The 25,665-nt window shown below is 37.9% G+C and overlaps 2 protein-coding genes across 5 annotated transcripts in view; one reads left to right on the top strand and one right to left on the bottom strand.

Annotated features, from left to right (window-relative positions):
- The window catches only part of ANLN (anillin, actin binding protein), a 54,409-nt gene extending 36,541 nt beyond the window's left edge, over window positions 1–17,868 (bottom strand). For all 3 annotated transcript variants that reach the window (XM_060108787.1, XM_060108786.1, XM_060108788.1), the window contains exons 1-7: window positions 17,636–17,868; window positions 11,374–11,527; window positions 9,816–10,139; window positions 5,496–5,875; window positions 4,097–4,325; window positions 1,835–2,025; window positions 1,453–1,560 (exon numbers count right to left, since the gene is read on the bottom strand). In XM_060108787.1, the coding sequence (XP_059964770.1) occupies window positions 1,453–1,560; window positions 1,835–2,025; window positions 4,097–4,325; window positions 5,496–5,875; window positions 9,816–10,139; window positions 11,374–11,527; window positions 17,636–17,653 (1,404 nt within the window). In that variant the 5' untranslated portion in view covers window positions 17,654–17,868. The remainder of the gene's footprint in view (window positions 1–1,452; window positions 1,561–1,834; window positions 2,026–4,096; window positions 4,326–5,495; window positions 5,876–9,815; window positions 10,140–11,373; window positions 11,528–17,635) is intronic.
- The window catches only part of MATCAP2 (microtubule associated tyrosine carboxypeptidase 2), a 94,098-nt gene continuing 86,076 nt past the window's right edge, over window positions 17,644–25,665 (top strand). The window contains exon 1 of one of the 2 annotated variants that reach the window (XM_060108791.1): window positions 17,644–18,023. The gene's annotated coding sequence lies outside the window, so the exon portion shown is untranslated. Of the gene's footprint in view, window positions 18,024–23,351; window positions 23,418–25,665 lie in introns of those variants that run through there. The other variant, XM_060108794.1, reaches the window with a different exon arrangement.

Here is a 25,665-nt window from a genome sequence, read left to right as displayed (position 1 = left end):
ATGGGAAAGAGATGTTCCAGGACAAGTGAGACCAAAAAAATGGTTGAGATCAGGACCTTGAGAAACATGATTTGTTAAGCAAGGGAAACAAAATCAAATAGATCCTTCTCAAAGAATAAAGGATAAATGTATTATTCTATTTCTACTGATACCCACGTTAAATATAGTTCTATTATTTTTAGCTTAAAAATATATCCTAACACAGGAAAATTAAGAGGTACAAACTTCCAGCTATAAAATAAATGAATCGCAGGGATGAAAGGTACAGCACTGGGGATACAGTCAATAATAATGTAATATCTTCGCATGGTGACAGATGGTAACTAGACTTATTGTAGTGATCATTTTGTAATGTATAGAAACATCAAATCACTGTACTGTGCAACAAGAACTAACACAGTGGTGTAGGTCAATTATACTTCAAAAACAAACAAACTAACTCATGGAAAAAATGATCATCTTTGTGGTTACCAAAGGAGGGGGTAGGGGAAGGGGGAATTGGATGAAAGTGGTCAAAAGGAATAAACTTCCAGTTATGAGATGAATAAGTACTAGAGATATAATGTACAACCTGATTAACATAATTAACACTGCTGTATGTTATGAGAGTAAATCCTAAGAGTTCACATCACAAGGAAAATGTTTTTTCTATTTCTTTAATTTTTTATCTATGAGATGATGGAGGTTCACTAAACTTATTGTGGTAATCATTTCATAATGTATGTAAGTCAAATCATTAAACATTTACAGTGCTGTATGTCAATTATATCTCAATAAAACTGAAAGTAAAATGTGTGTGTATATATATATATATATATATATATATATATATATATATATATACGTATGTATATCTCCTAACACAGTATTTTGTACACAGTAGGCATGTAGATGAAACAGAAGATAGTTTAACACAGTAGGGATTTTGTTGAAGGCTTATCAATGAAATTTGACCAGCAGTAATATGAATAAAGAGAAATCTGGGAGGTATTTGGTGACTGAAAGAATTACAGATAGTCTAAAAGTATGGTATTTGGGGAGAGATATATAATCATTAATGAGAAAAGTAGATTCTGAGAAACATTTGAAAACCAGCATCTAAATAGAATGTTAAAAGGAATCTGAAATCAATTGAATGATGAGAATACCTTTTAAATTTGATTTTAAGTAGGTCATCAGTAAACATCATTAAAAGTTCCATGAAATGGCAAAATATCAGAAGAGAAAAGCAAAGTTGGTACGAACATTTAAGGAGTTTATGAATGGAAAGCTGCATAGTTAACTGGAACAAGCAAAGTTGGTATGACCATTTAAGGAGTTTATGAATAGAAAGCTGCATAGTTAATTGGAACGAGATAGTATATAAAGAATTATTTTACAATACAGAACCACAAGTTAAATCCCTTGTTACTTTGGTAACAAGTTCACTTTTACATTTCTTGTTTACATTACCTGTTTGGTTTCTAGTTGTTTGCTTCTTGAGTTTTCGCCTTTTTCTGCACTCCATAAATTGCCCTTGTCAAATCGGCCACGAAGACATGCTAGTTCTTTTTGACGTTCCTGAAATCATCAAAAGCTCTATTTTACACAAGAGCCAAAAGTATGTTTAATAATATTCAAATTCTACTAACCTTGTCCTCAGTTTTCAGATTAAAAAATTCACAATACACACAGAATATAGGACAATAATATTTCTAATTTGAAATAAGTGATACAGAGAATCAAGATGCTATTTATCTCCAGTCAAAAAGACTGGAGTCAGAATTCACAGTTTGACTTCTAGGTTCTATGCTCAGACCATGTAATGAATAATGTTAAAAGCAGTAAGCCATACCTGCTTGAGCTGTTGTGCTAAATGAGTAGTAGATGAAGATGAGTTTTGCTTGAATAATCTTTCTTGTATGGCCTTTGTATTTGGAGTGATAATGGGAGTTCTATGGGGTGTGCTACGAGCTGGACTTTCTTTGCTGTGCTCTTGACAACGCTCTCCAAAGCGTTCCAGGAAAGGCTTAATTCCTGCTCCTCCTAAAGATAATGCACACATTTTGAGGAGGCTGTTTAGAATAAGTAACAATTACGATTTCTATGGGAAAAGTTCTAAATCCAGTTCAGCTCCAAAATGCTTTGATTCTACTAGGAATATTCATTCAGAAAGTAAACAGAAAGAAAATAGTTCAAAAAACTTTAAAAAAGGGCTTCCCTGGTGGCACAGTGGTTAAGGGTCTGCCTGCCGATGCAGGGGACGCGGGCTCGTGCCCCAGTCCGGGAAGATCCCACATGCCGCAGAGCGGCTGGGCCCGTGAGCCATGGCCGCTGAGCCTGCGCGTCCGGAGCCTGTGCTCCGCAATGGGAGAGGCCACAACAGTGAGAGGCCCATGTACCGCAAAAAAAAAAAAAAAAAAAAAACCTTAAAAAAAAAAGATTTTTTACCATACTATTTAATTCCATGTCCTAAAATTTGTTTTATAGGATTTAATTCTTTAAAAAAAAACAAGAAGAAGAATTTTTAAAAAGTAGAGTAAGAGGACAGTAGGGATTAGAAAACCCTTAAACTAAATAATCAGAACCTAGATGATTGGAAATTGACTGTATGTGCATTAATAATATACCCTAACAACCAAGTATCCTGGCCATGATAACCCAGCTACTAATATTTCTACAGCCCAATTTATTTTCTTGCTTTTAGGAAGTCTAACATGAAAATCCAGCGATTAAATCCTTTTTCTCTTTCAAAAATAATAATTAGGGATAATTTACTTTATCAAAGGATGTCTTGATTTTATAAAGTCTTAAAACAGTACTCATTTAAAGTAGTATGAGATCCATTTAAAATAGAACAAATGGGATATATACCACCTCCATTATAAGAATGCTACGGTTGCACCACATAAAAGGAGGTTACCTATATCATTAACTGGCAAACATTTTCCCATAAATAGCCAAAGAGTAAATATTTGGGGCTTTGCAGGCCATATGGCCATGGTCACAACTACTCAACTCTGCATTGAAGCATGAAAGCAGCCACAGACAGTAAATGGGCATGGCTGTGTTCCAATAAAACTTTATTTGCAAAAACAGGTGAAGGGCAGAATTAGACCCATGACCAGCAGTGAAGGCGCCAAGTCCTATCCACTATACCACCAGGGAATTCCCAACAATGCCCCTTATGTCGTTCTTATCTATGCCATAAGTCTTTAGAAAATTGGGGGTCATAGTCCAATTTCACATCGGGATTTTGCTATTGTTTCCAATTCTCATTTTGGCTCATCTGGAAACTGACTGCTGGTTTCTACTTACCCCATAACTAATGGATTCCCCACTCTCATCTCTCTGACTACGTCTCTTTTATGATGAACTATTATTTCTGGAGAGATTGTATTTTTAAGAAGTTAAAATGTAGAATTAACACAGTCTTTCCGAAGGCAATTCTAATGAAAAAGAATATAGCTCAAAGTACACTATATTACCCTATATTTGAACCAGATTTTTTTAGTCCTATGTTTCTCAACCAATAGCATGCGGGGGTGTACCAGAAGGTGTAAGTCACCACAAGATAAATATGGACTTCCTGGAGCATCAGTTTACCATAGTAAAATTGAATTTTCATGTGTATACATTCACATACAATATACACACATATAAATTAAATGGGAGTGGAGTCATTTGTATACATATTCCCTTCCCTTTGCTACTATGGGTGCTTTCATAGTGAAGTTTGAGAAGCACTGCTTTGCACGCTTGGTTATAAGAACACTTCTCCATTATATCCTTAAAATGTGATTTCCAGTTGTATATGCTTTGTCTGCATCAAAAAGTAAAGAAGAAAGTATCTAGCATGGTCATTCTAGAAAAAAGCATGTTTAAACTGTTAAAATGTGACAAGTTAAACACTTTGACCAGTAACTGGGCTAGTCTACATTAATGAACATTCATTCAATCAATTAAAGCTGACTTTGAATAAGTCTCACTTGATACATTCAGGCATTTGCCCTGGCAAACCAACACTGTACCATGAACAACTGGATATTTAAAATGCTAAGAACAGACACACCGAAAATAGTCAGCAGTACGTTAGATTTTTTTAAAAATATGTTACCTGGTGTTGTAGATTTGTCCTTAGGTTGAGATTGCAGACAAATTTCTCTATTTAATTCTTCCTTGGGCCGAACTGTCCGGGATAGAGTTGACCTCTCAGTTGATTTTGACACCTCTGTTTTAAGAGGACTAACAGAGGATTTTTGAAGTAGTTCAGGATTTTGTACCTTACAATTTTTAGCGCTGGTGATGGATGTAGTAGAAGATTTCACTGGGGAAGAAGTAGCTTTCTGAAACATGATAATACTTAGGGTAAATAACAACATTCACAATATCTAAAGGTAGTTCTATAAAAAGCACTCAAATCCTATAAAAAAACAACTCAAATCCTATATGCTTGGTAGCCTTTATGTAAACTCATGAAAAAAAGTTTCTTACTCTCTAATAGATCAAACCAATTTGAAAGGTTTGAAAAAAATTAACTTAGAAAATGCCATTATTCAAATTATAATATGTAGTTTAGTCTGCATAATATACTGATGGGTAATTTACTACGAGGAATAGGGTCACTCACTATTTTAAAAAACAATTTCTTTTATATTATCACACTAGTACCTTTATAAATGTTAACTGTATTAGGTCAAATTACCTATATATTTGCATTTTAATTAAATCAATATTAACTTGACAAAATTGTATCATGTACTTGAAGGTGAACTATAAGTTATTAAGTACTTACTATGTGCCAAGCACCATACTAAGTGCTTTATGCACATTATCTCATTTAATCCTCCCAAACCCTTTCTTTCCCAATTTACAAATGGAAAAATAAAGTTTTGCAAGATTAAGTAACTCTCCAAAGCCACACTTCTAATTATGTGGAAGGGCTGGGATTGAATGCAGGTCTGTCTAATTCCAAAACCTGGCTCTACACTTAAAGATAATGCTCAGAAACACAACATTTTTCTCTGTTTTGGTTTTTTCATATTTTTTTAAAAAAAACCATTGAGATATCACATGGGCAAGGTAATCTTTCAAACATTTCAAAACGATATACAGTAAAGGTATCATGCCCACCCTTGACAGTTGCCTTCTAGAGGTAACTACTGCTACTAGTTTCCAGAGATATTTGATGTCTTTCTTGTATTTATACACATACATAGAGCATTCTAATAGAGAAAGTAATTTTCAGGCTCTCCCGGATGACTAAGAAGAGGTTCCACCTTCCATAGTATATACTTTGGAGTTACATTAAATTAGTGTAATTTAGTTGTCAATTGCTCATTTATCTTGGGACAGAATACCAAAGTTATGATTTTTACTTTCTATGAAATACTCTAAAAATACATATAAACATCCTATATGTAAGTTATAAAATTCATATCTACACATATATATAAATTATTACTCATAACAACAACAAAAAAAGGTTTCCAAAGACCAAAATTATATATACTTACCCCAGAGCTGGAAATTGCAACATTAATCAAAGATGCATCCACAGCACTGGAGGATGAGGCTTTATTCAAAGAGGCATCGCCATCCCTTTGGGAACAGCATGTAGCTTCCTGCTTAACACTGCTGCTATTGATCCTAGCAGATGCTCCACTTGCAGAGGAAAATTTGGATAAACAAGTGGTACCAGGCTGTTCTTGTACACTGTTTTGCTTTGCAGATGAGTTTTTCACATCATCTTCCCAGGAGCAAATAGTTGCAGCAAGGTTGGCTAGACGGCCCTTTCTCCCAACTGGAGTTGCTGAGGCATCTGAAAGGGATGGTTTGGGAGGGGAGGTAGCCTCTGACGGCATTGCTGAGATGGGTGAGCTTTCGTGTATATCATCTGAAAATGTTTTAGAAGTTAAAGTTCATGAGTTATATATGTGCGTAATAAAGGGATCACTCAAAAAAAAAAAAAGCTTTTCTCATATGCATGAAACTACCAAACTGCTTAAATTTGACAATATATTTTCAAATCAGATACTTAATCCAAATTTTAAAAAAGAAAAAAAAAAGAACACTTTGTTACCCCTATTTTTTTCAAGTATTTGATGGATTATAAGACACCAAATAATTTGATGAATCTATAAGACACCGTAGATTTAGGTTATATTTTTAGGATTAATTTATGATGTTATAACACTGCACAAATGAAGATTACATATTCAACATATTTGTTTTAAAAATGTATTAGACCAGTGCTGTACAACAGAACTTTCTGCAATGATGGAGATGTTCTATATCCATGGTGTCTAATACAGTAACAACTAGCCACATATGGCTAGTGAGCATTTGAATTGTGGTAAGAGCAATAAGAAACTTCATTTCATTTTAATTAATTTAAGTTTAAAAGCTACATATTGCTAGCGGTTATGGTATTGGATAGCATAGGGTTAGATGAATATGTTTTTCTGCACAGTTACTTCATTTGGAGATAAATCTCAAATAAGCAATACTTAACTTACGGAGGCCTGTATGCATAAAGAGTATATAGGCAGTCAAAGTTCATGGCACTTTCTATTCCAAAAATTCAGTCAATGGAACAGATAGCCCTCCTGCTGTCCAAGGCTTATAATTCTGCCTGAATTCTCAGTTCTACTCCTCCAAAACCTCCTCAGGGATCTTGCTCCAAATAACCCCTTCTTCCTTTCTACAAACTTTTTTTTCTACACATAAATATGCTCAAGTCTCTCTCATCTTAAAGCTACAACCAAACATCCTCTCATCAATGTATATGCCCTTTTAGGTAATGTCCCTCTTTCCCTGCACTATATTCACTCACCACTCAACTCCCTTCAACCTGCCTTCTGCCTACACCACTGCCCTGAAGTTGCTTTTGCTATTTTCACCAGATGCCCACACACTTTGCGGGCCTTGTATTTCCACGTGACATCATCCTCTATTAGTTCTGTCTTTGCGGCCTGTCCTTCATGGTCTCCTTCTAACTACCAGCTACCTCCATTTGACTATCCCACGGACACCCCAAATAATATATCTGAAGTTGAAACTGCCCCCAACACATTCCTCCTTATCATGCCTCTTCCTCCCTTCTCCCTTACCATCCACCACCCAGTCATTAAGTCCCACAGATTCTATCTCCTAAATCTCATATCCAGCCTCCTCTTCACTTTCACAGGCCTTCATCCTTATGCCTGAATTACAGCATTGGCCTTCTAACTGGTGTTCCTGCTTGGAATCTCTGCCCTCGTCAATCCCTCCTATATTCCGATGCCAGAGTGATCTTTCAAAAACATTTGCCTGCTTAAACTCTCTCAGTTCCTCTCCATCACCTCCTGGTTAAATTCCAAATGCTCTGGACCCTGCTGCTTTTTCAGATTTATCTCTTGCTTTTCTACCACATGAACTATATACCAGAATACCTACTCTTTATACACACAGTATGCTCACGGTACCTCTGTGCTTTTCATCCATTCTGTTGTTTTTGCCTAGAATATCTCCACTGTCTGAAGCCAGCTGCCCCTCAAAGTCCAGGTTAATTATCTCTGCCTCCTCCAGAAAAGATTTCCTGACCACCACCCTCCCTACAATACCTTTCTGCATACCTTCATCATTTTCTTTAGAATAAGCACTGTCCTCTAAGTAGACAACAGTTTTACTGTTATGTTTTAGGAATGGGCTTAATAGACCTCTAGCTCCTCTAACTATTCTGAAAGAAAGCCTTCAGATAAATTATATTTTAGAATAATCCCTCAAACCTTTAATTGGCTATACCCACAGTCCTGTATAGTACTCACTAAATCATTCATCACAAACACTTTATTCATAAGTTTCAATGCTTAAAATTAGACAGGCTATGATGCCTTAATGAGATTTATTTTCAAGGTCGAGGTGGACATTTGTTAACATTTGCTTTCAACATGTTAGAAATCACTGCTGCAAAGCTTCCTTCTCTAGAATGTTTAGGGCCTTGGTTGTATTCTTGATCATGCCCTAAATCACAACACTCTTTCTTTTTTTTAAAAGGAAAATCTCCAGTCCTCTGCCCATAGATATTTCCTACAAAATAGAAATGGAACATTCTTCTATTCGGGCACATTTACTGGTTAGCCTCCTCAGACATTATAAAGAAGCATGGTTAACCCCACCCACTACTAAAATAAATAGTTATAATTTACAACGTGGACTATCAGCGCCCTGTTAACACACCCCAAAACATCAGGCAGGTCATAAAAGTTGAGCCCTAGAGTCAGACAACTGGGGTTTGAATTTTAGCTGCTACTGACTGTGGGCAGGTGCCTTAGTCTCTCTGAACCCAGTCTTCTCTTCTACAACATGAAGAAAAAGTAGTATGTATGTCATAAGATTGTTGTAAGAATTAAATGCTATATTACATTAGAATTTTGAAATATTTAGAATGCCTAGCATTTCACACGGTAAGTGTTTGCTCTTGAGATTATCATCACTGCTAGAAGGGATCATCTTAAATGTTTTTCTATCCAATACTTATCAAAATTTCAGTTAAAAGAATTGATATTTATGGAAGACTGCCTGCAATATATGTAGCCCATCCATTCCCTCAGATCATTTGGTCTTAATTCTGGCTATGTGTCAGAATTACCTACAGAGCTTTAAAAAAAGAGAAAGGAAGGAAGGAAGGAAGAAAGGAAGGGAGAGAGAGAGGGAGAGAGGGAGGGAGGGAGGGAGGGAGGAAGGAAGGAAGGAAGGAAGGGATAAAAAGCAAATTTCAGGGCTCCACCACACTCCTGAGATTCCCATCCAGTGGTCTGAATGATTCTGATACATAGGAGCTGGGCTGAAAGCCAAAGCTTGAGGAACGCTTCCTCGGGTAAGGCCCAGTCGTCACCGAGCTGTCTACCTGCACTGTGTTGGCTCACTTTAGAACTGCATTTACTGAACTGAGCCTGGAGCCAGCTATCTGCCTACCTTGAGAAACCTTACACCTTCACTAGCTCCCACAGTTATCTTTAGGACCCAGGGAAGAAAGTTCTCTTAGGTCTTAGTGCCAACCACGGCTCTGTTTTTTTTTTTTTTTTTTTTTTTAATAAACATTAGTCATGTAATTGATAGCATTTCACCTCTCTGCATTGGCTGCTAGCAAGTTCAGAACCATCTCTAGCAAGTGAGGAGAACCTTAAGGCCTGTATTTAATAAAGTAACTTTACCCTTCACTTTGTTTTTCCTTCTCTTCACCTTGATTTCTTCATTTTTCCCATTTTTAATATAGGTATTTTTGTAAGTCATCCCAAGGCTTTTTTTGTAACGAGGTAGGAGATAAGCTCTCCATCAGATTATGGACCCATGAAAGGCAAAGATCAGGTCACTTTATCTGTCTCTAGCATCTTAGCATGAAAACATGCTTTGCAGGTGCTTGAGAAATGTTTTCTGAAGTTTTCTTTCTCCCCTATTGGACAGCATTGCATACCTTAGTCACTCAAGTTTATTTAATTAGTGAATCCACGAAATAGGATTTCTTGAATACAGAGCTGAAGGGCAGGAATGCTGATAACGCCAAGAGTATAGTTTATTCTCTCCTGTTTTTATTGCAAATATAAGATGGTTCCGCTCCCAGATCAGGGTTCTGTGAACCAGTCTAAGAACCTCATCATCATCTACTTCGATGAGAACACAACCAACTGATAAATATATACTGATATACAAACCATTTGCGAGCAATGGATACTCAGGATATAGATCAAAAGCATTTACCTTTCATGTGTTAACTGATACATAAAATTGTCAACAGACCAAGTTGAATCGTACTGACACAGATTTCAGGACCACACCATTCACACAGTTCATACCTGTCATATCATCATTATCCCAGTGACGTCGCTGCTCAGCCAGCTTTTGCATTCGTGTTCTGACTGAGAAGGCTGCAGTTCCTTCCAGTCTTGAGTTTAGCCCTCTCCTCACTCCCAGCAGCGATGCCGGGGCGGCCACGGAATCACTGACACCAGCTGGCTTTTGTGGCGCTTGTGGCTGCGCCTGAGGAGACATAGGACTTGGAGAACCAGGTTTTGCAGAAGCTGACGCAACCGGTTTTTCATTTTCCAAGTTAGAAACTTCTACTTCAGTGTTGTCAGAACAGCGTTTTTTTGACGGTGATGGCTTTGTGCAAGATTTCTCTAGATTAAAAAGGACAAAAAATTAAAAATTCTGTAATTCCTCACAGCATGAAAAACTTACAGTAGGTACAAATTAATAAAACACTGTCTCTCTGTTCCTTTAAATGATTTTACTCACAAGAAATACGTAAAATTCTACTTTCTTTTGGTAACTTAGAAATCTGATATAAGAGATTTCTCTTTAAACAAACATATGGTTGAAAAACCCTTAATGAAAAAAATCTTCAAATAACATCCTCAAGAGATATGCATAATATTCTATGTGGTCTTAAGACACTAGGAAATAAAAAGTGCACACGCACAGAATAAACAAATATTCTAAGGGATTTTAAAGATCATACAGCCCAATCACCACATTTTTAAATAAGAAAAATCAGGTCCAGAGAAATCAAGTTACCTGCTTAAAGTGACATAGCTGAGCTAAGGGTAGATACAAGCTTTCTGCTTTTAAAAACAATCTTTCATGAACAATAGTAAGCAAGGGTAGAAGGGCACCTGGCTTGAGGTTTAGGAGGCAGAGAACCAAAAAATGACTGAATTATCTGGTCAATACCAAACAAATTCACTGGCACAAGTGTTTAGCAATATTTTACATTTTAAACTTCCACAAACACCTATAAAATAAATTTAAAAGTCCTAAAAGAAAAAGGAGCTATTCAAACACAAGGCATATAATTGTTACCCAAGAATGAGTTTTAACATATCTCCTGGAAAACTAATACTTTAAAAGGTAGGAATGTAAATTCCATAAGAGGTCAGTTTCATTGGCTGTCTAACCAAGTGTTCTTGTTCTGGTAGTAACCGAAGTATGATTAGTGGGAAGTTATGACTGCCCTCATAAACATCAATCTAATTAAATGTACAGCATGAAAATTTCCAGTCTTCTGCAACTCATTTAAGGGTATATTTTCAACGAACTTATCTAATCATTTTTTGGACATGTTCCTATTTAACATGCTTCACTATCTGGAAGTAAAGAATTCTTCGAGTTTACATTACTTATAACAGTAAACCTTTCCATGTAAGCATCAAAACACAGTTCCAACCACTAGTTTTCAAGTACATAGTACTCAATATTTGATTGCATAAACCCATCAAAAGGCTGATCTTTCTCCCAGAGGCTATTCCATCTGTCTCCCAAAGACCTTGGTTCTTCTGCATGAACAATAAAATGCTTGGCGCTTATCTCCTTTTAAAAAATGACAAGTTTACTTTTCCCCACAAAGCCTTTTACCTTCACCATCAGACAGGGGCTGCTGGTTACTTGCTTCTGAAAGCGGCTCCCTGACTCGCTTGGCGTGAATCGCAGACCTTGCTGCTGGGGTGGGCCGCTCAGCCATTTTCCTCTGAAGATTCTCACGTCTGGCACGGGTTCGTTCAAGCAGTTTCTATGTATATCAGAGCGTTAAAACACAAGTTTCGTCAAAGGTTCAGAACACTTCGGGTATCTTCTAAAATCACTAATTGCCATCATGTACGATAACAGTTAAATACATTTCAAAAGTGAAATCCCAAGTAATTAAGTCAAGATTCACCAAATGAACACCCCCATGTCAAAATTTAATTACAGACGTAATATGAACATTAAAGGGGGAATAAAATATGTTAAGTTAGTTGTATGAGATTTTAAATGGCCACAAATTTTTTTCTGCTACCATCAAAAGCTACTTGAATTGGGATGGCCTTATGATTCACTTTGACCATTAAAACGCAGCAGAAGTGATACTGTGTATGTGACTTCCAGTCCCAGGCCTCAAGAGGTCTTGCAGTTTCTCCTCTCACTCTCTTGGAACACTGCCTCCACAAGAAGAAGCCCAGGTTAAGCCTGCTAGACACACGGCCCAGCTGACAGCCAGCATCAACCACCAGACCTGAGAGGAAGGTTATTTTAGACCATCCAGTCCCAGATAATTTGTATATCACAGCAGACTCCTATACGACTGCAGGGGACACCAGAAGTCCAGCCCAGCTGAGCCCAAATGCTAAGCCATTGAATCAGGGAAAATAACGTGGTGGTTGTTGTAACCACTATGGTAGGCAGAGTAATGGTCCCCCAAAGTTGTTCATTGTCCTAATCCCATGAACCTGTGAATATGTTACCTTACATGGCAAAAGAGACTTTGCTGACTTGATTAAATGAATGACCTTGAGATGGAGAGATTATCCTGGATTTTCTGGGTGGGCCTCAAAAGGGCAATTGTCCTTATGAGGGAAGAGAGGCCCAGAAGCTCAGAGTCAGAGAAGATGTGACAAGGGAAGCAGAGGTCAGAGTGATGGACATTTTTTGGCCACGGGCCAAAAAACGCAGGCGGCCTCTATCAGCTGGAAAAGGCGAGGAAACAGATTCTCCCTAGAGCGTCCAAAAGGAACACAATCCTGCTAACACTTTGATTTGAACCCAGCAAAACCTATCAGACTTCTGACCTACAGAAGATAATTAATACGTGTGATGTTAAGCCAGTAAATTTGTAATAATTTGTTGTAGCAGCAAAACTAATACAACCACTAAGATTTGGGGTGATGGCATGAGATAACTGGCATAATAGTCCTTTGAAGACATAAGACACTTCCTAAGAGAAAAATAAATAAGCCTAAATAATCTTATGTTTTATTTAATTAAATATCAATATATAATAAAATAGTTTTAAGTTGAAATCTTAGCCATTCCATAGAATCGTGAATACTACTCTTTTCTAACCCCAATGTGTGCTCCTAATTCGAATCAGTGTAGTATAGCAAACACAAGACCCCGTAAAACAATTCATTCTCTTTCAAATGAACACAACCAAAGGAGGCATGCAGATTACTGGCTGGAGTTTACAGACTGCCCTGCAAACACAGATATAGCAGTTAGTGCAGACTAAGGAATTAAACTCCATCTGACCTTTTTAGTTGCTTAATTAAAACAGAATAATAATCTTTTTAATCCTTCTGAGTATGCAAAAGAAGCATGAGCTAAATTTGGAAGAAGGCACAACTCTCTACTTAGGAATGATTTCTCATTGAAAGAAGTAACACTAAACCTAAATGCTATGTCACTGAAAGAGTAATTTATGAGCCAAATGCCTTCCAAAACACAAGACCTTCACCCTTTAAATAAAAGTCTTCAACAAACTCAAAAGTGATAGTATTACACAAATTCATATATGTCTGATAATTTCCCCCACAATAAAACATATCACTCCCAAGATACAAAACTAGACTAACTATATTCATTCATGGACACGCCCACATTCCATTCTGGTCAGTTAGAATACTTATGAGTCCGTATATCTTCGGTTACTATGAGTAATCGGTCACAGAAGAATGTGGTTTTGCCATTCAAATATACACAAGTGTTCTTTTGCTACATTAGATTCAAAAATTTCAAGATTAAAACATATTAAAGTAGATAAGCAAAAAATTTCCCTAATCTGTAAAATAAAACTAATAAGCACCAAAGACTATTAATGTAAAGAAATGATGTATCTAAAATACATAAACTCAAGTAAGTCTCCCTTCCTTATAAAAGTGTGACAGGAATTTAAGGGATCTTTTATTTATAAGGTACATTCCTTCAAATATCACACTTCCTTCTTCAAATAACAGAGGCATTAAAAAAAATAAAACACTGCAATTACTAACATAATCAGGAAGGTATTCCACATGGCTGAATCTAAGATAACTGAAGCATATAGTCCTAAAGCAATTTCTGCCCCATATACCTCAAACTATTTCTGACAGAAATTTTTTCTAGGAGATACTACTGATTTTCTTGCCTTCTTAAACAAAGTAGACTCAATAGCAATTAACTTATTATTTTCAAAATGCTGTAGCAGCATTCTTTCCCAGGTCATCACAGAGATTTCACTTATTTCTGGAAAATTAGAGAAACTCTATCTAAAACAGTGATAGCATGTATGCCTATTTATATCACAAGAAAAGATGCTTTATGTATTTTAATTGTAGCTTTTTCTCTTTTAAGGTTCCTACATAGAAAGCTCTGACTTGGCACACCTAGCTCTGGGTTTCTCTGTGCTAGTCTTGGAGTGGGATGACCATCACTCGTGAGCAGATCTTCACACTAAGAGGCTAATACTGATATCATGAGTAGTAAGTTGATGGTTTTAAATCCACCTAACAACAATTACAACAATCACTAATGCTTATACAGGACTTAATATCAAGTACTTTCAGTGTCGGCATGCACTAACTCATTTCATCTTCAAAATATGATTTGTTAAAATTCTGTTTTTACTACTGTTTTACAGATGAAGAAACTCAGGCAGGGGTTAAATAACAAGCCACAGGTCACACAGTTAAAAAGTGTCAAGGCAGGGACTTCCCTGGTGGCGCAGTGGTCAAAAATTCATCTGCCAATGCAGGGGACACGGGTTCAAGCCCTGGTCCAGGAAGACCCCATATGCCGCAGAGCAACTAAGCCCACGAACCACAACTACTGAGCCCACGAGCCACAACTACTAAGCCCGTGTGCCTAGAGCCTGTGCTCCGCAACAAGAGAAGCTACCACTGGCTGCAACTAGAGAAAGCCAGCGTGCAGCAAGAAAAGACCCAACATGGACAAAAATTAAAAAAAACAAACAAACAGTGGCAAGCCAAGATTCAGAACCAGGCTCCAGAGCCTGGACTCTTAACTACTTTGCTATAAACTATCTTTTGACTAAATCCAATTGCTCTTTTAAAGAACTTATCATCCGCAAAACTAACCAAATTCATACAATCAATATAACTTTTTAAATACTATCTGCTGATCATAATAATAAACGTGTGTCTTAACTGTTTGTTCATCCATAAATCAAGATGGATTCTTTATCTCCGGTTGGTCCATGAAGAACATTAGGAAGACATGGTCCTGTGGACCCTGTCTAGATGCTGATTCAAACAAACTGCAAAAACATGAGACACTTAAGGAAACCTGGACACTTACAGTGTTTAATGATATTAAGGAACTGCTGTTGATTTTTTAGGTGTGATAGTAGCATTATGATTTTTTTAAAGTCTTTACTGTTCAGTGATAAATACTTAAGTGCTTACATATAAAATTATATGATCTCTAGAATTTGCTTCCAAATAATTCAGAGGGAGGGATTAGAAGGGGATACAGTAAAACAGTATGGCCACGTGTTGCTGGGTGGTGGATGCATTATATTTGAAATCTTCTACAACAGAGAAAACAATATTGCTAAAATGTCCTAACAGTTACTGTTGTATATAATTATTTGCCTGTAAAATAATTTGCACTGAATGGCTCTCTTCCGTATCAGTTCAGCAGAACATTATTGGATGTGCTTGATGTTAGGGAAACATCTCTCTGAATAGGAAACAACACTCCTACTTCAAGACGCTTACATTCTAACAGAAAACATGTTCAACGGGTAAATAAATGCAAGTGAGATGGGTACTGTGAAAGGTGATCTCCCCTCTGAAGAAGGGGAATCAAACTGTGAGCTGCAGGTTGAAACAGAGCTTGCCAGGCAGAAGAGGCAGGGAGAGGAAGAGTGTGCCAGACAGCACTAGTGACAGCAGGGAAGAGAACCACTGCACAACAGCCTTGTCTGAGGAAACAAGAGTTTAGGATAGTTGTAGCCTTTCTCAACTAGAGTTAACAAGAGAATTAATCCCTAACGGCCTGGCATTAATGTAATGAATTAACATCTCTCCTATGCCTGTAGGGTGGTCTGGTTAAGAATCACCTTTGGGAAAACTGAGAAAACAGTTCTCTCAAATAATTTTCCCTGTTCTATGGTTCTGATAAGGAACTCTCGTTGAGAAAGTCATTTTAACTGACTTCCATTTTTTTTTCAGACAAGGAACTGTACCAGTTAGTTTCACTGTGCAAAAATGTTATGAATGCTATAATTAAGCACCTAATCTTTGGAACCAATTCAAATTGTTCACTCATTACCAATTAAGGAAAATATGTCAAAGCTGTTTATTCCAACTGCAACCGATCTAACTTTTCATAACATAAACCATACATATTTCTGAGCACACTCTAAAATGAAAAGTTTCTTTTAGAGAAAAGTTTCTTTCAACTGAGATTTGTACTAGCTTCAGAATAACATTTTTAAGTAAAACAAAGTACAATTGTCAGCCAACTTTCAAAATGCTTTGTCCTGTCAGTCACCTAGGAGAATGAAAATATTCAGAACACACAGGGCTAATATTTTAAGGAACCCTATTCTAAGTTGGAACATAATGTATCCTTTTTAACTTCAATGTAAGTGAAAAATATGTAGTGCAGGACCAGCTCTATTCTTTAAAGCTAATACAAAAATGTGTTCAGGATTTTTCTGTTAGAATTAAGGTTAAGGTTAAGGTTAACGAATTGATGTGTTTTCCCCCAGAGATGATTGAGAATTTGTAAACAAAAATAAACACTGTTGTGTTTGAACCCAAGTAAACTCTAATTGTTGAAACTTTTAATATCTTAGGACTGTAAGTACATCTCAAAAAAAAAAAAAAGTATTACCACTCTCCATTTAATTTTTCAATCTAGTGCAGAGACATTTAGGCTCACTTTTCAACAACTGTTATTTTTTGAGTTGAAACTTGCACAACAACCTAAAAAATGAGGAATTGTCCTGGAAGAAAAGGGAGTGGAAATTCCTGAGTGTGTCAAAGTACCTTGTCAACAAGAAGCCAAAGCTAGACAAATAATCGACACAATAACGATGTAATTAATCCATATTTAATTTCCAAAGAACAAAAGATGAGTGAAGTATTGCTGTAATGGTATGCTCCATAAACATACCCAAAAGGGTTTATTTCTTTAGTATTTTTTTTTTAAATCGTGGGCTATTAATTTTGGTTTGTACGTATTCGGCTAACACTGTTTCCTTTCAATTTGTATCAATCTCAGGTATGAATCTTCTTTGCTAGTTAGCTGAGCAATAGAATCTGAAGGAACTATTGACTTTATAAGAACGGATGCAATGGTTTCAGGCACCGGCTTATTTTAACGTTTTGCTGTCATTTCGTTCACAGAATCCTTAAATGCACGGCTCCTCTGCGGGCCACACGAACCCTGCCACATTCCATTCCATTTCCGGGCGGCGGCTGCACACACAGCACTGAGTCACTCGGACACCCGACTCCACCTTGTAAGTTACCCCGGCTTTTACTTCCAGCGGGATCTTTTGGTCAGGCCCCCACCTCACCCTCACAAGGGACAGGGATCCACTCCAGAGAGGCATATAATAACCGGGGCTGACAGGAGGTTTTTTCACTACTGCTACTGAGGACAGACTCAAAGCTTCCCCCACCAGAGCTTCACCTACAGGATAAGAACAAGAAAACCGCAGAAGAACTGCAGCCGCAGAACGGAGATAACCGGCGGGCCCTCCTGGCTTCCCCAGTCCGACACCCGCACGCACACTCTACGCACGCGCGCGCACGCGCTCTCCGCCCGGTGGGTCCGAAGGTAGACAGAAGGTGGGAAGGGAGGGTGGGGGCCGAGAGGGGTCATGGCTGGCTCTGCCCGCAAGTTTTCTCACCTCGGTAAATGGGTCCATCGTCCCGGGCTTCGCGTGTCGATTGCGAGACGACCGAAACCGTGGTTCAAATTCGGAAAAAGAAAAGAAGTGAGTGCCGGCTCAGTGTGTCACTTGGAGAAAACAAGAAGTCCGGGGCAGGGGAACTCTCCCAACCTACTCTCCTCTTCCCCACAGCCTCCAGTGTTACGCTCGGCCTTCTGCTGCGGTTCAAATTTGAATTTCAGCGCCGGGAACCGCGCGCATGCGCGCGGGGCGGGGCGGGGCGGGGGCAGGGCACGCCTCTCCCCGCACCGGCGCTGGATCACTTGGCCTTACCCGGGCTGGGAGGATCCCAAGGGTGGCTTAGCCTTCTCAGAGATAGTCCACCCCTGGCGGCGGAGATGCGGAGGTAGGTGCTGCGCTCGGCCCTTCAACTGCCTCCCGGCTCGAAGCCCCACCCAAAACGCTCGCACACCCCAGCCTGTTTAAGCAGGTCCCTTCGCGCCTGTGCTTGGGCGTTTCCACTTTCCTTCATTCCTAAATTTAGGATTAAGGGCCCTTCTGTTTGAAATCCCACTGGACCATAGACCTGACATAGCTTTCTGTCCACCTACCCGCCCGCCCCTACTTCACTCCAAGGGGGACTCAGGCTTGGCCTTCTTGAGGGCCAAGAAGGACACTTGCGGCTAATGACCAGTTAGCCACCTTGGGCACTGGCCTTTCTCATTGGGAAAATAAGGTTAACATTAACAGACCGTGTGTAAAGAGTTTATACACGAAACTCCTGTCGTTCCTTTTTATTTTAATCCCATCAAACTGCATGCAGTGTTAGAGCTGAGAAGCTACCCACTTTAATCCTCCCTTTTACAGCTAAGAGAAGGGAGACCCTGAGACATTAAGTGATTGGTCCAGGAGAAATGAAAATCCCATTCTCAGCTCATAGTCTGCTTTCCACCGCTGACTCAAGCTGTAGTTCATGATTATTCTCTGTAGATTACTGAGAATTGTAAAGTACGTTTTATAGTTACTGTATCAGATTCATTTCTTATTTAGTAAGTCTGTACTAGGACTTGTTATAAAGACAACAAACAGGTTTGGACTTCTTCATCTGTAACACAGAGTAGATTGCTGAGTGACTGCCCAACGGCTGAACAGGCCAAAACTATTTCTCCCAAGTAAGAAGTTTCGGTGTATTTAATAATGTTTCCATCTTAGCAGTCAGTAAACATTACAAAAAGTATTTCACTAATAATATCTCTAATTTGAATTTTGGTGCTTTCCATACGTTGTAATGGAAAGAATTCTGAGTGTAGGATAAGAAGAAATTCCTTGAGTCTTGGCTCCACCAAGACCATGTGACCTTAGGCTTTAGGCAAATCATTTAACTCAGTATTTCTTAGACCTTTCTGGGGAGTCATAGTCTCCTTTGAAAGTACAATTAAAGCTGGAAAATGCCCACTCAATCACAAAATGTTTAAGATATGATTCCATGAAGTTCATGGTCACCAGGTTAGCCTCTTTGGTTCTTAGTTTACTCATCGGTAAACAGGAATAATCAGCTGCCCTGCTAGTCCTCAGAGTTGTTAGGAGGATCAGGTGAAAAATTAAAAGACATCCAAAAGTATTCTGTAATAAGTAATAAGCCCCTATCCAAGTGTTTGCTGTATCAAATTATTAATATTTAACTCAAAATATGCTACTTATGAACCAAAGAGAAAAGCCGCTTGAATTTTTTTCCAGTGCTGGACCAGAAAGTGGTGGGTGTATTGAGGAGTGCGGGTTCAGGAGGAAGTTTAGGCGACATTGGAAAATGAGTCAATAGAAATTTGTGAAGCCTTGCGCCTTCCGGCTTTGGCCTCTGTGAGCCTTAGATTCTTTATGACCAGATCCAAGTCAAGACTAAAAGAGATAAATACAGCAAGTCACTCAATATAACTACCCAAAACATTTAGTTTATCTTTCTTCGCAATACCCCTGTTTTACCCTGATGATAATAGCAAACCACCACACAATAGCTGAAGTTCGTTAAACACCTACAATGTGCCCGAAGCTGTGCTAGAGACTCAAGTCTACTCTCTTAGAATACTGCAACTGTCTGCTAACAGTTCTCCCTATTTCCCTTCTTACCCTCTGATAGTTCACGCTTCAGTTTATAAGCTAGAATTACTTTTCTCCTCTTGAAAATCGTTATAAAATATTTCCACTTTACCAAAAAATTAATGAATGGAACAGATAACTGTGTTCCACCTAGCTTAAAAAATATGTAATTTTATAATTGAAGTCTCCTGTGTATTCCTCCTTAATCCCATTCCCCAGGGGTAAAACTATCCTGATTTTCATGTTTATCATTCCCATGAAATGTATGTACTTTTATTACATCTACATATATATCCATATCAATATATAGTGTTTTACATACATTTTATTTTTAGTAAGTAAAAATTTCTGCAGTTGGTTTCTTTTCTGAATATTCTCTTTATGAGATTCATCCTCACTAACAGGTATAGCTGCATTTTATTCATTCTCACTGCTGTATTCTATTGTATTAATATACTTATAATTTATGTATCCATTATCCTGTTAATGGACATTTAGCTCATTTCCAGTTTTTCATTCCAAAGACCCCATGATGCCATGAATATTTTTATGTCTCCTTATACATACATGCAAAACTTCCTCTAGAATAATATACCTAGGAATTAGAGGATCATTTCAATAAATATATTTCAATATTATTGCCAGATATTAAAAATAAATTGCTCTTCAAAAAGGATTGTAACAATTTATATTCCAGTCAGCTTTAAATGAGCATGCCTGCTACTCTAGTGCCTCCCTAGTACTTGGATACTTTTTAGATTCTGTCATTCTTGTTTGTATGCATTTATCCTATTACTAATGGAAGTGAACATTATTTCATGTGTTTATTGGCCTTTAAGTTTTCATTTTCTGTGAATTTCAAATTCATATCCTTTGCCCATTTTTCTGTGTGGTTGCTTTTTCTTATTGATTTGTAGGCTTTTGTTGTTTGTTTACTATTTTCCGGGAAAATAACTCTTTTTGGTTTTTTGGCTGGCAAATATCTTTTCCTGGTTTATGGTTTGTCTTTTCACTTTAGGATGTCTTGGGTGTACAGAAATGTTTCCTATTAATATAATTAAATATATGTATATTTTCCAGCAGGGTTTGTGCTTTTTATGTCTCAAGAAATCCTTCCCTTTCCCTACCCTGAGGTTGTAAATATATTCTCTCATATTTTCTTCTAAAAAGCATGGGTTTTTCATGGTTTTGTCTTTAAATTATCTGGATTGATCTTGTTTTTTGTTTGGATAACCAGATGTCTTAGCAGCAGTTATTTAATTGTCCATCCTTTCCCCACTGACCTTAATGCCACTTTTGTCATGTACCAACTTCTCCTATATATGTAGATCTATTTAGGAGCTCTTTATTCTGTTCTCCTGGTTTATTTGTCTATTCCTCACCCAATATCGAACTGTTTTCATTATGTGTTGATATCTGATAGGGCAAATTAAAAATTGATGTGGTTAATTTTGTCCCCTTATTCTTCCATATAAATTTTGGGGTCAGATTGTCAAGTACCACAAAGGAAAAAAAAATCCTCTTGAGATTTGTAATTGGAATCATACTGAATTTATCAAATAATTTGGAGGAAAATGACATCTTTGTGATATCAAGCCTTTCCATTCCTGAACATGGATATATCTTCATTAATTTAAGCCTTCTTTAATATCGTCCAAAAATGTTTATAATGTACTTCCATAAAGATCTTTAAACTCTTTAATTTGTTCCTATGTATCTTTTGTGTTGTTATTGCTTTTATAAGTGGTATCTTTTAAATTATATTTTAAAACTCTGTTATTGATATATAGGAACATGATTATTGCAAACCTATTGAGCAATCTTATTAGTTTTAACAATGTATTCATAGAGAGCTTTTTAAAATGTAAATTGTATGGTGACAATTCCTTGTTTTGAGCCAGTTTATGTCTTCTGTTGCAATTAGAATAACATCCAAATTCTTTATCATACCTACAGGGCCCTACATGACTTAAACCTTGCCTGCCTCTCCTAGTATCCTAATATCCTCCAGGTATCACAGTACTCTCCCTTCTTTTTCCCACTAGTCTCCAGCCTCATAGGACTTTTTTCTAGTCATAAAAATAGGCCAAATTTCTTCCTGCCTCAAGAACTTTCCATCCCCTGCATATTCGTAGATCTACCCATGGCTGGCTGCTCATTAATTGGGTCTAAGCTCAAATGTGCTATCTCCTCAAGAAGACTTGTCTGATCAGGTGGCCACACCCCTCCTCTCTCCCCCCCAAGTCATGTTCTATCCCATTACTCTGTTATATTTTCCTCCTTGCATTTACCACTTACGTGGGATCATTTAATTTTTTTTTTTGCTTTACGTGGGCCCCTCACTGTTGTGGCCTCTCCCGTTGCGGAGCACAGGCTCCGGACTTACAGGCTCAGCGGCCATGGCTCACGGGCCCAGACGCTCCACGGCATGTGGGATCTTCCCGGATCGGGGCACAAACCCGTGTCCCCTGCATCGGCAGGCGGACTCTCAACCACTGCGCCACCAGGGAAGCCCCGTGGGATCATTTTAGATATGTGTTTAAGTTTATCATCTACCTCTTCTACTAGACTGTAAGCGATGCAATGGCAGGGACTTGTTTTGTTGGTAACTGTAACCTAGCAGCTTCAGGGCACACGAGTTCAGTAGATATTTGTTGAATGAATGAATGTAAGATAACTATTATTCCTTTTTTAGAGATGAAGAAACTGAGATGCAAAGAGGCTAAGTCCATCACCTATAATTTGAACCAGATCTGCCTGACTTCAAATCCTGTTTATGATCTTGACATTTCAGTTAATTTATTTATTTTGATCACCAAAGACACAATAATGATCTAACTGTGCTCTTGAGCTATATCTAAAGTGCTGAATACATAGCAACCATGTTTTTCTCTTAAAATTGTTTTAAAAAAATTTTAACTACTGAGTTAGGAAGGAAAATAAATATATTATATTCACATGATTATTACCAGTTAGTTATACAGTTTGGCCTAACGATGATAGTATTCTGAAAGTCATCAAAAGTGTCTTCTCTAGTTATTCAAATAAAAACCACGATTTCTCAAGTTATTTAGGTAAAGACCACAGCTTATTAATTTAAGAATAGAATCAAGGCTATGCGCTCTAGAGCCCGCGAGCCACAACTACTGAGCCTGTGAGCCACAACTACTGAAGCCCATGTGCCTAGAGCCCATGCTGTGCAACATGAGAAGCCACCGCAATGAGAAGCCTGCTGACTGCAATGAAGAGTAGCCCCCGCTCGCCGCAACTAGAGAAAGCCTGCTCAGCAACAAAGACCCAATGCAGCCAAAAATAAATAAATAATTTATTTATGTATTTATTTAAAAAAAAAGAATAGAATCAAGGCTCTGAAGAAGAGATAACTAGAGACTAAAGGTAGCCCAAGTAAATGAATATTTGCTCCTTCTAAGATCCTTTTCAACAAAGGAAATAGTAATCATGTTTTCACAGTTAAAATTGATGGAGGGCTGAAAACACAAAAAGTGAAAAACATTTACTTCAATAAGGACACTCCATATGTTATGTATGTACAGTTAATTTTTCAAAGTATATTCACACACATTCTCATTTCATTCACAAAATAAAACAATTACCTAAATATTCTTATTTTTACAGGAATCAAAAAGGCCAAGATCTAACCATAAGGCAGTGGCAAGAAGGACTAAGGTCAAGTTCTCTACTTCAGGTTATCTGGCTGCAGGGCCACTTCTTTTACACATTCATTATAATGAAGAAATAAGAACTATCAAAAGATGTTATATACATGTTACTAAAGGGCTATTTTATTTGTTACGGTATCTCCTATTAATGGTCACTAGCATCACATTTTAAAGGTTTTAAACAGTTTTGGTGGTCTTTAGCATCAGATTTTTTTCTTTTCTAAGTTAATCAATGAAAATGTTGCATATTCCAAAGTGAGGAAAAATAGATCGTGTGTGTGCTTTCTAACATATTGTATTGTTTCCAAAAACCAATGCAACTACAGTCATATTTCCTTTATTCAATAGAGTATTCTCAAAATGTATACAGCTCTAATCTCCTTTTTACTTTCTCAAGTGGTTAATACGGTATTAAGAGAATTCATATTTAAAGGACCATGGTAAATCTTTTCATAAAGACGAATAATTCTTTTATGTACTTATCGCACTATAATTTACATATGCTATCTTTACTTTTCCATACCTAGATTTCTCAAAGCTATATTCACAGAACCTATTTTTTAATTTTTAGCAATCCCATATAAAAGAAAAGTAGCTCTTAAATATTAAAAAATAGCAGAAGTCAGTGTTTCTTAAACATCAAAATCTCTTTATTGAACATCAAAAATAAATTCTTCTCCTTTTATTTTTTGGCCATGCAGCATGTGGGATCTTAGTTCCCCGACCAGGGGCCAGACCAGGGACCGAACCCGTGCCCACTGCAGTGGAAAGGAAGAATCTTAACCACTGGACCTCCAGGGAAGTCCCAAAATCTTCCCCTTAAGTTTGAAACAAGAAGATTCATTGTACTCCACTGACATCTGTCATGAACTTCTTTATCTTTCAAACACTTCAAAAATTTCTCTTCACATACTCTTTCCAGACCTTGGTTCTTCCCCTGGCTCATTAGCCCTTCCAAATGTTGGCGTTCATGACATCTGCTTTCACTCTCTGCCCTGCTTCTCACAGCCTGACACCATCCGCATTCGTCAGCACCATTCATGCCTGGCAGGTACTAGGCCCTCAAGAAATGTTTGCTGATGAATTCTCAGTGACCACAGCCTCCTACACTCTGACCTCACCATTCCGCAAACCTTCCAACTCTACTGACCTCCTCCTCTCTTCTGCTTGTCCACCACATATATGGCCACACTTGAACGCTAAACACAACCAGGAAATGCTCCATCTCCAAGATTTCAAATCCCCAAACTGGCTTCTGATTGTAATCTAAAATTCTTATCTTTTCTCTACTGCTGCTCTCGCCTACTTAACCTGCAAGTCCACTCTAACCCTAATCTTCAGTTTATTCTCCTTTCCCAACTTTTGGTCAAATTAAAAATGTCATAGTTCATTTGTAGCCATGCCTATGTATTAGCCCTGACTTCCCACCCTGCCCTTTTCTATGAAGCCACATGCTAAGTAGTTCATCTATTCTTAAAAGGTGGCCAAGCAAGTTAAAAAAAAAGGTAGGAGCTGGCAGGGATCCCCTAATTCAGCCCCCTAAAATAGCAGATGAGGAACCAAGAAGATTGTGACTAGTCAGAGATTTCCAGAACCTGTCATTGGCCCTTCCCAGGTCTCTCCCCCAAACACTGCCCAATTTTGATCTTTTCTTGGGCTAGCAATAAGCAGTTCAATGCTCATGATGCTAGGCAGCTGCACCAAGATGCAGCTCCCAGTCAGCCATGTGATCAGGGGGATAAACAATCAAAACCCATACAACAATTCTGTTTTTCATTTCCAGTACAGTACTCAATAAATTACATGAGATATTCATCATTTTATAATAAAATAGGCTTTGTGTTATTTTGCCCAACTGTAGCCTAATATAATTGTTCTAAGTATGTTTAAGCTAGGCTAGGCTAAGCTATAATGTTTGGTAGGTTAGGTGCGTTAAATGCTTTTTTGACTTAGGATGGGTTTATCGGGACATAACCCAATCATAAGTTGAAGAAGATGGTGTGTGTGTGTGTGTGTGTGTGTGTGTGTGTGTGTGTATAACTTTGTTGGCTCCTTTTCCTCTGCCCCAAACTAAGTAACTAAGAACTATAAATTCTACTCTGGGTGCTCTTGTCTATCTACACACACACCCCCAGATGATCTCATCAGTTCCACTGACTTAAAATACCATTTGTATAGGGCTTCCCTGGTGGCGCAGTGGTTGAGAGTCCGCCTGCCGATGCAGGGGACACGGGTTCGTGCCCCGGTCCGGGAAGATCCCACATGCCGCGGAGC

The sequence above is a fragment of the Mesoplodon densirostris genome, chromosome 9, assembly GCF_025265405.1.
Source record: "Mesoplodon densirostris isolate mMesDen1 chromosome 9, mMesDen1 primary haplotype, whole genome shotgun sequence".
NCBI lineage: Eukaryota > Metazoa > Chordata > Mammalia > Artiodactyla > Ziphiidae > Mesoplodon > Mesoplodon densirostris.
The sequence above is the reverse complement of the archived record's forward strand: the minus strand, read 5'-3'. Positions and strand labels throughout refer to the sequence as shown.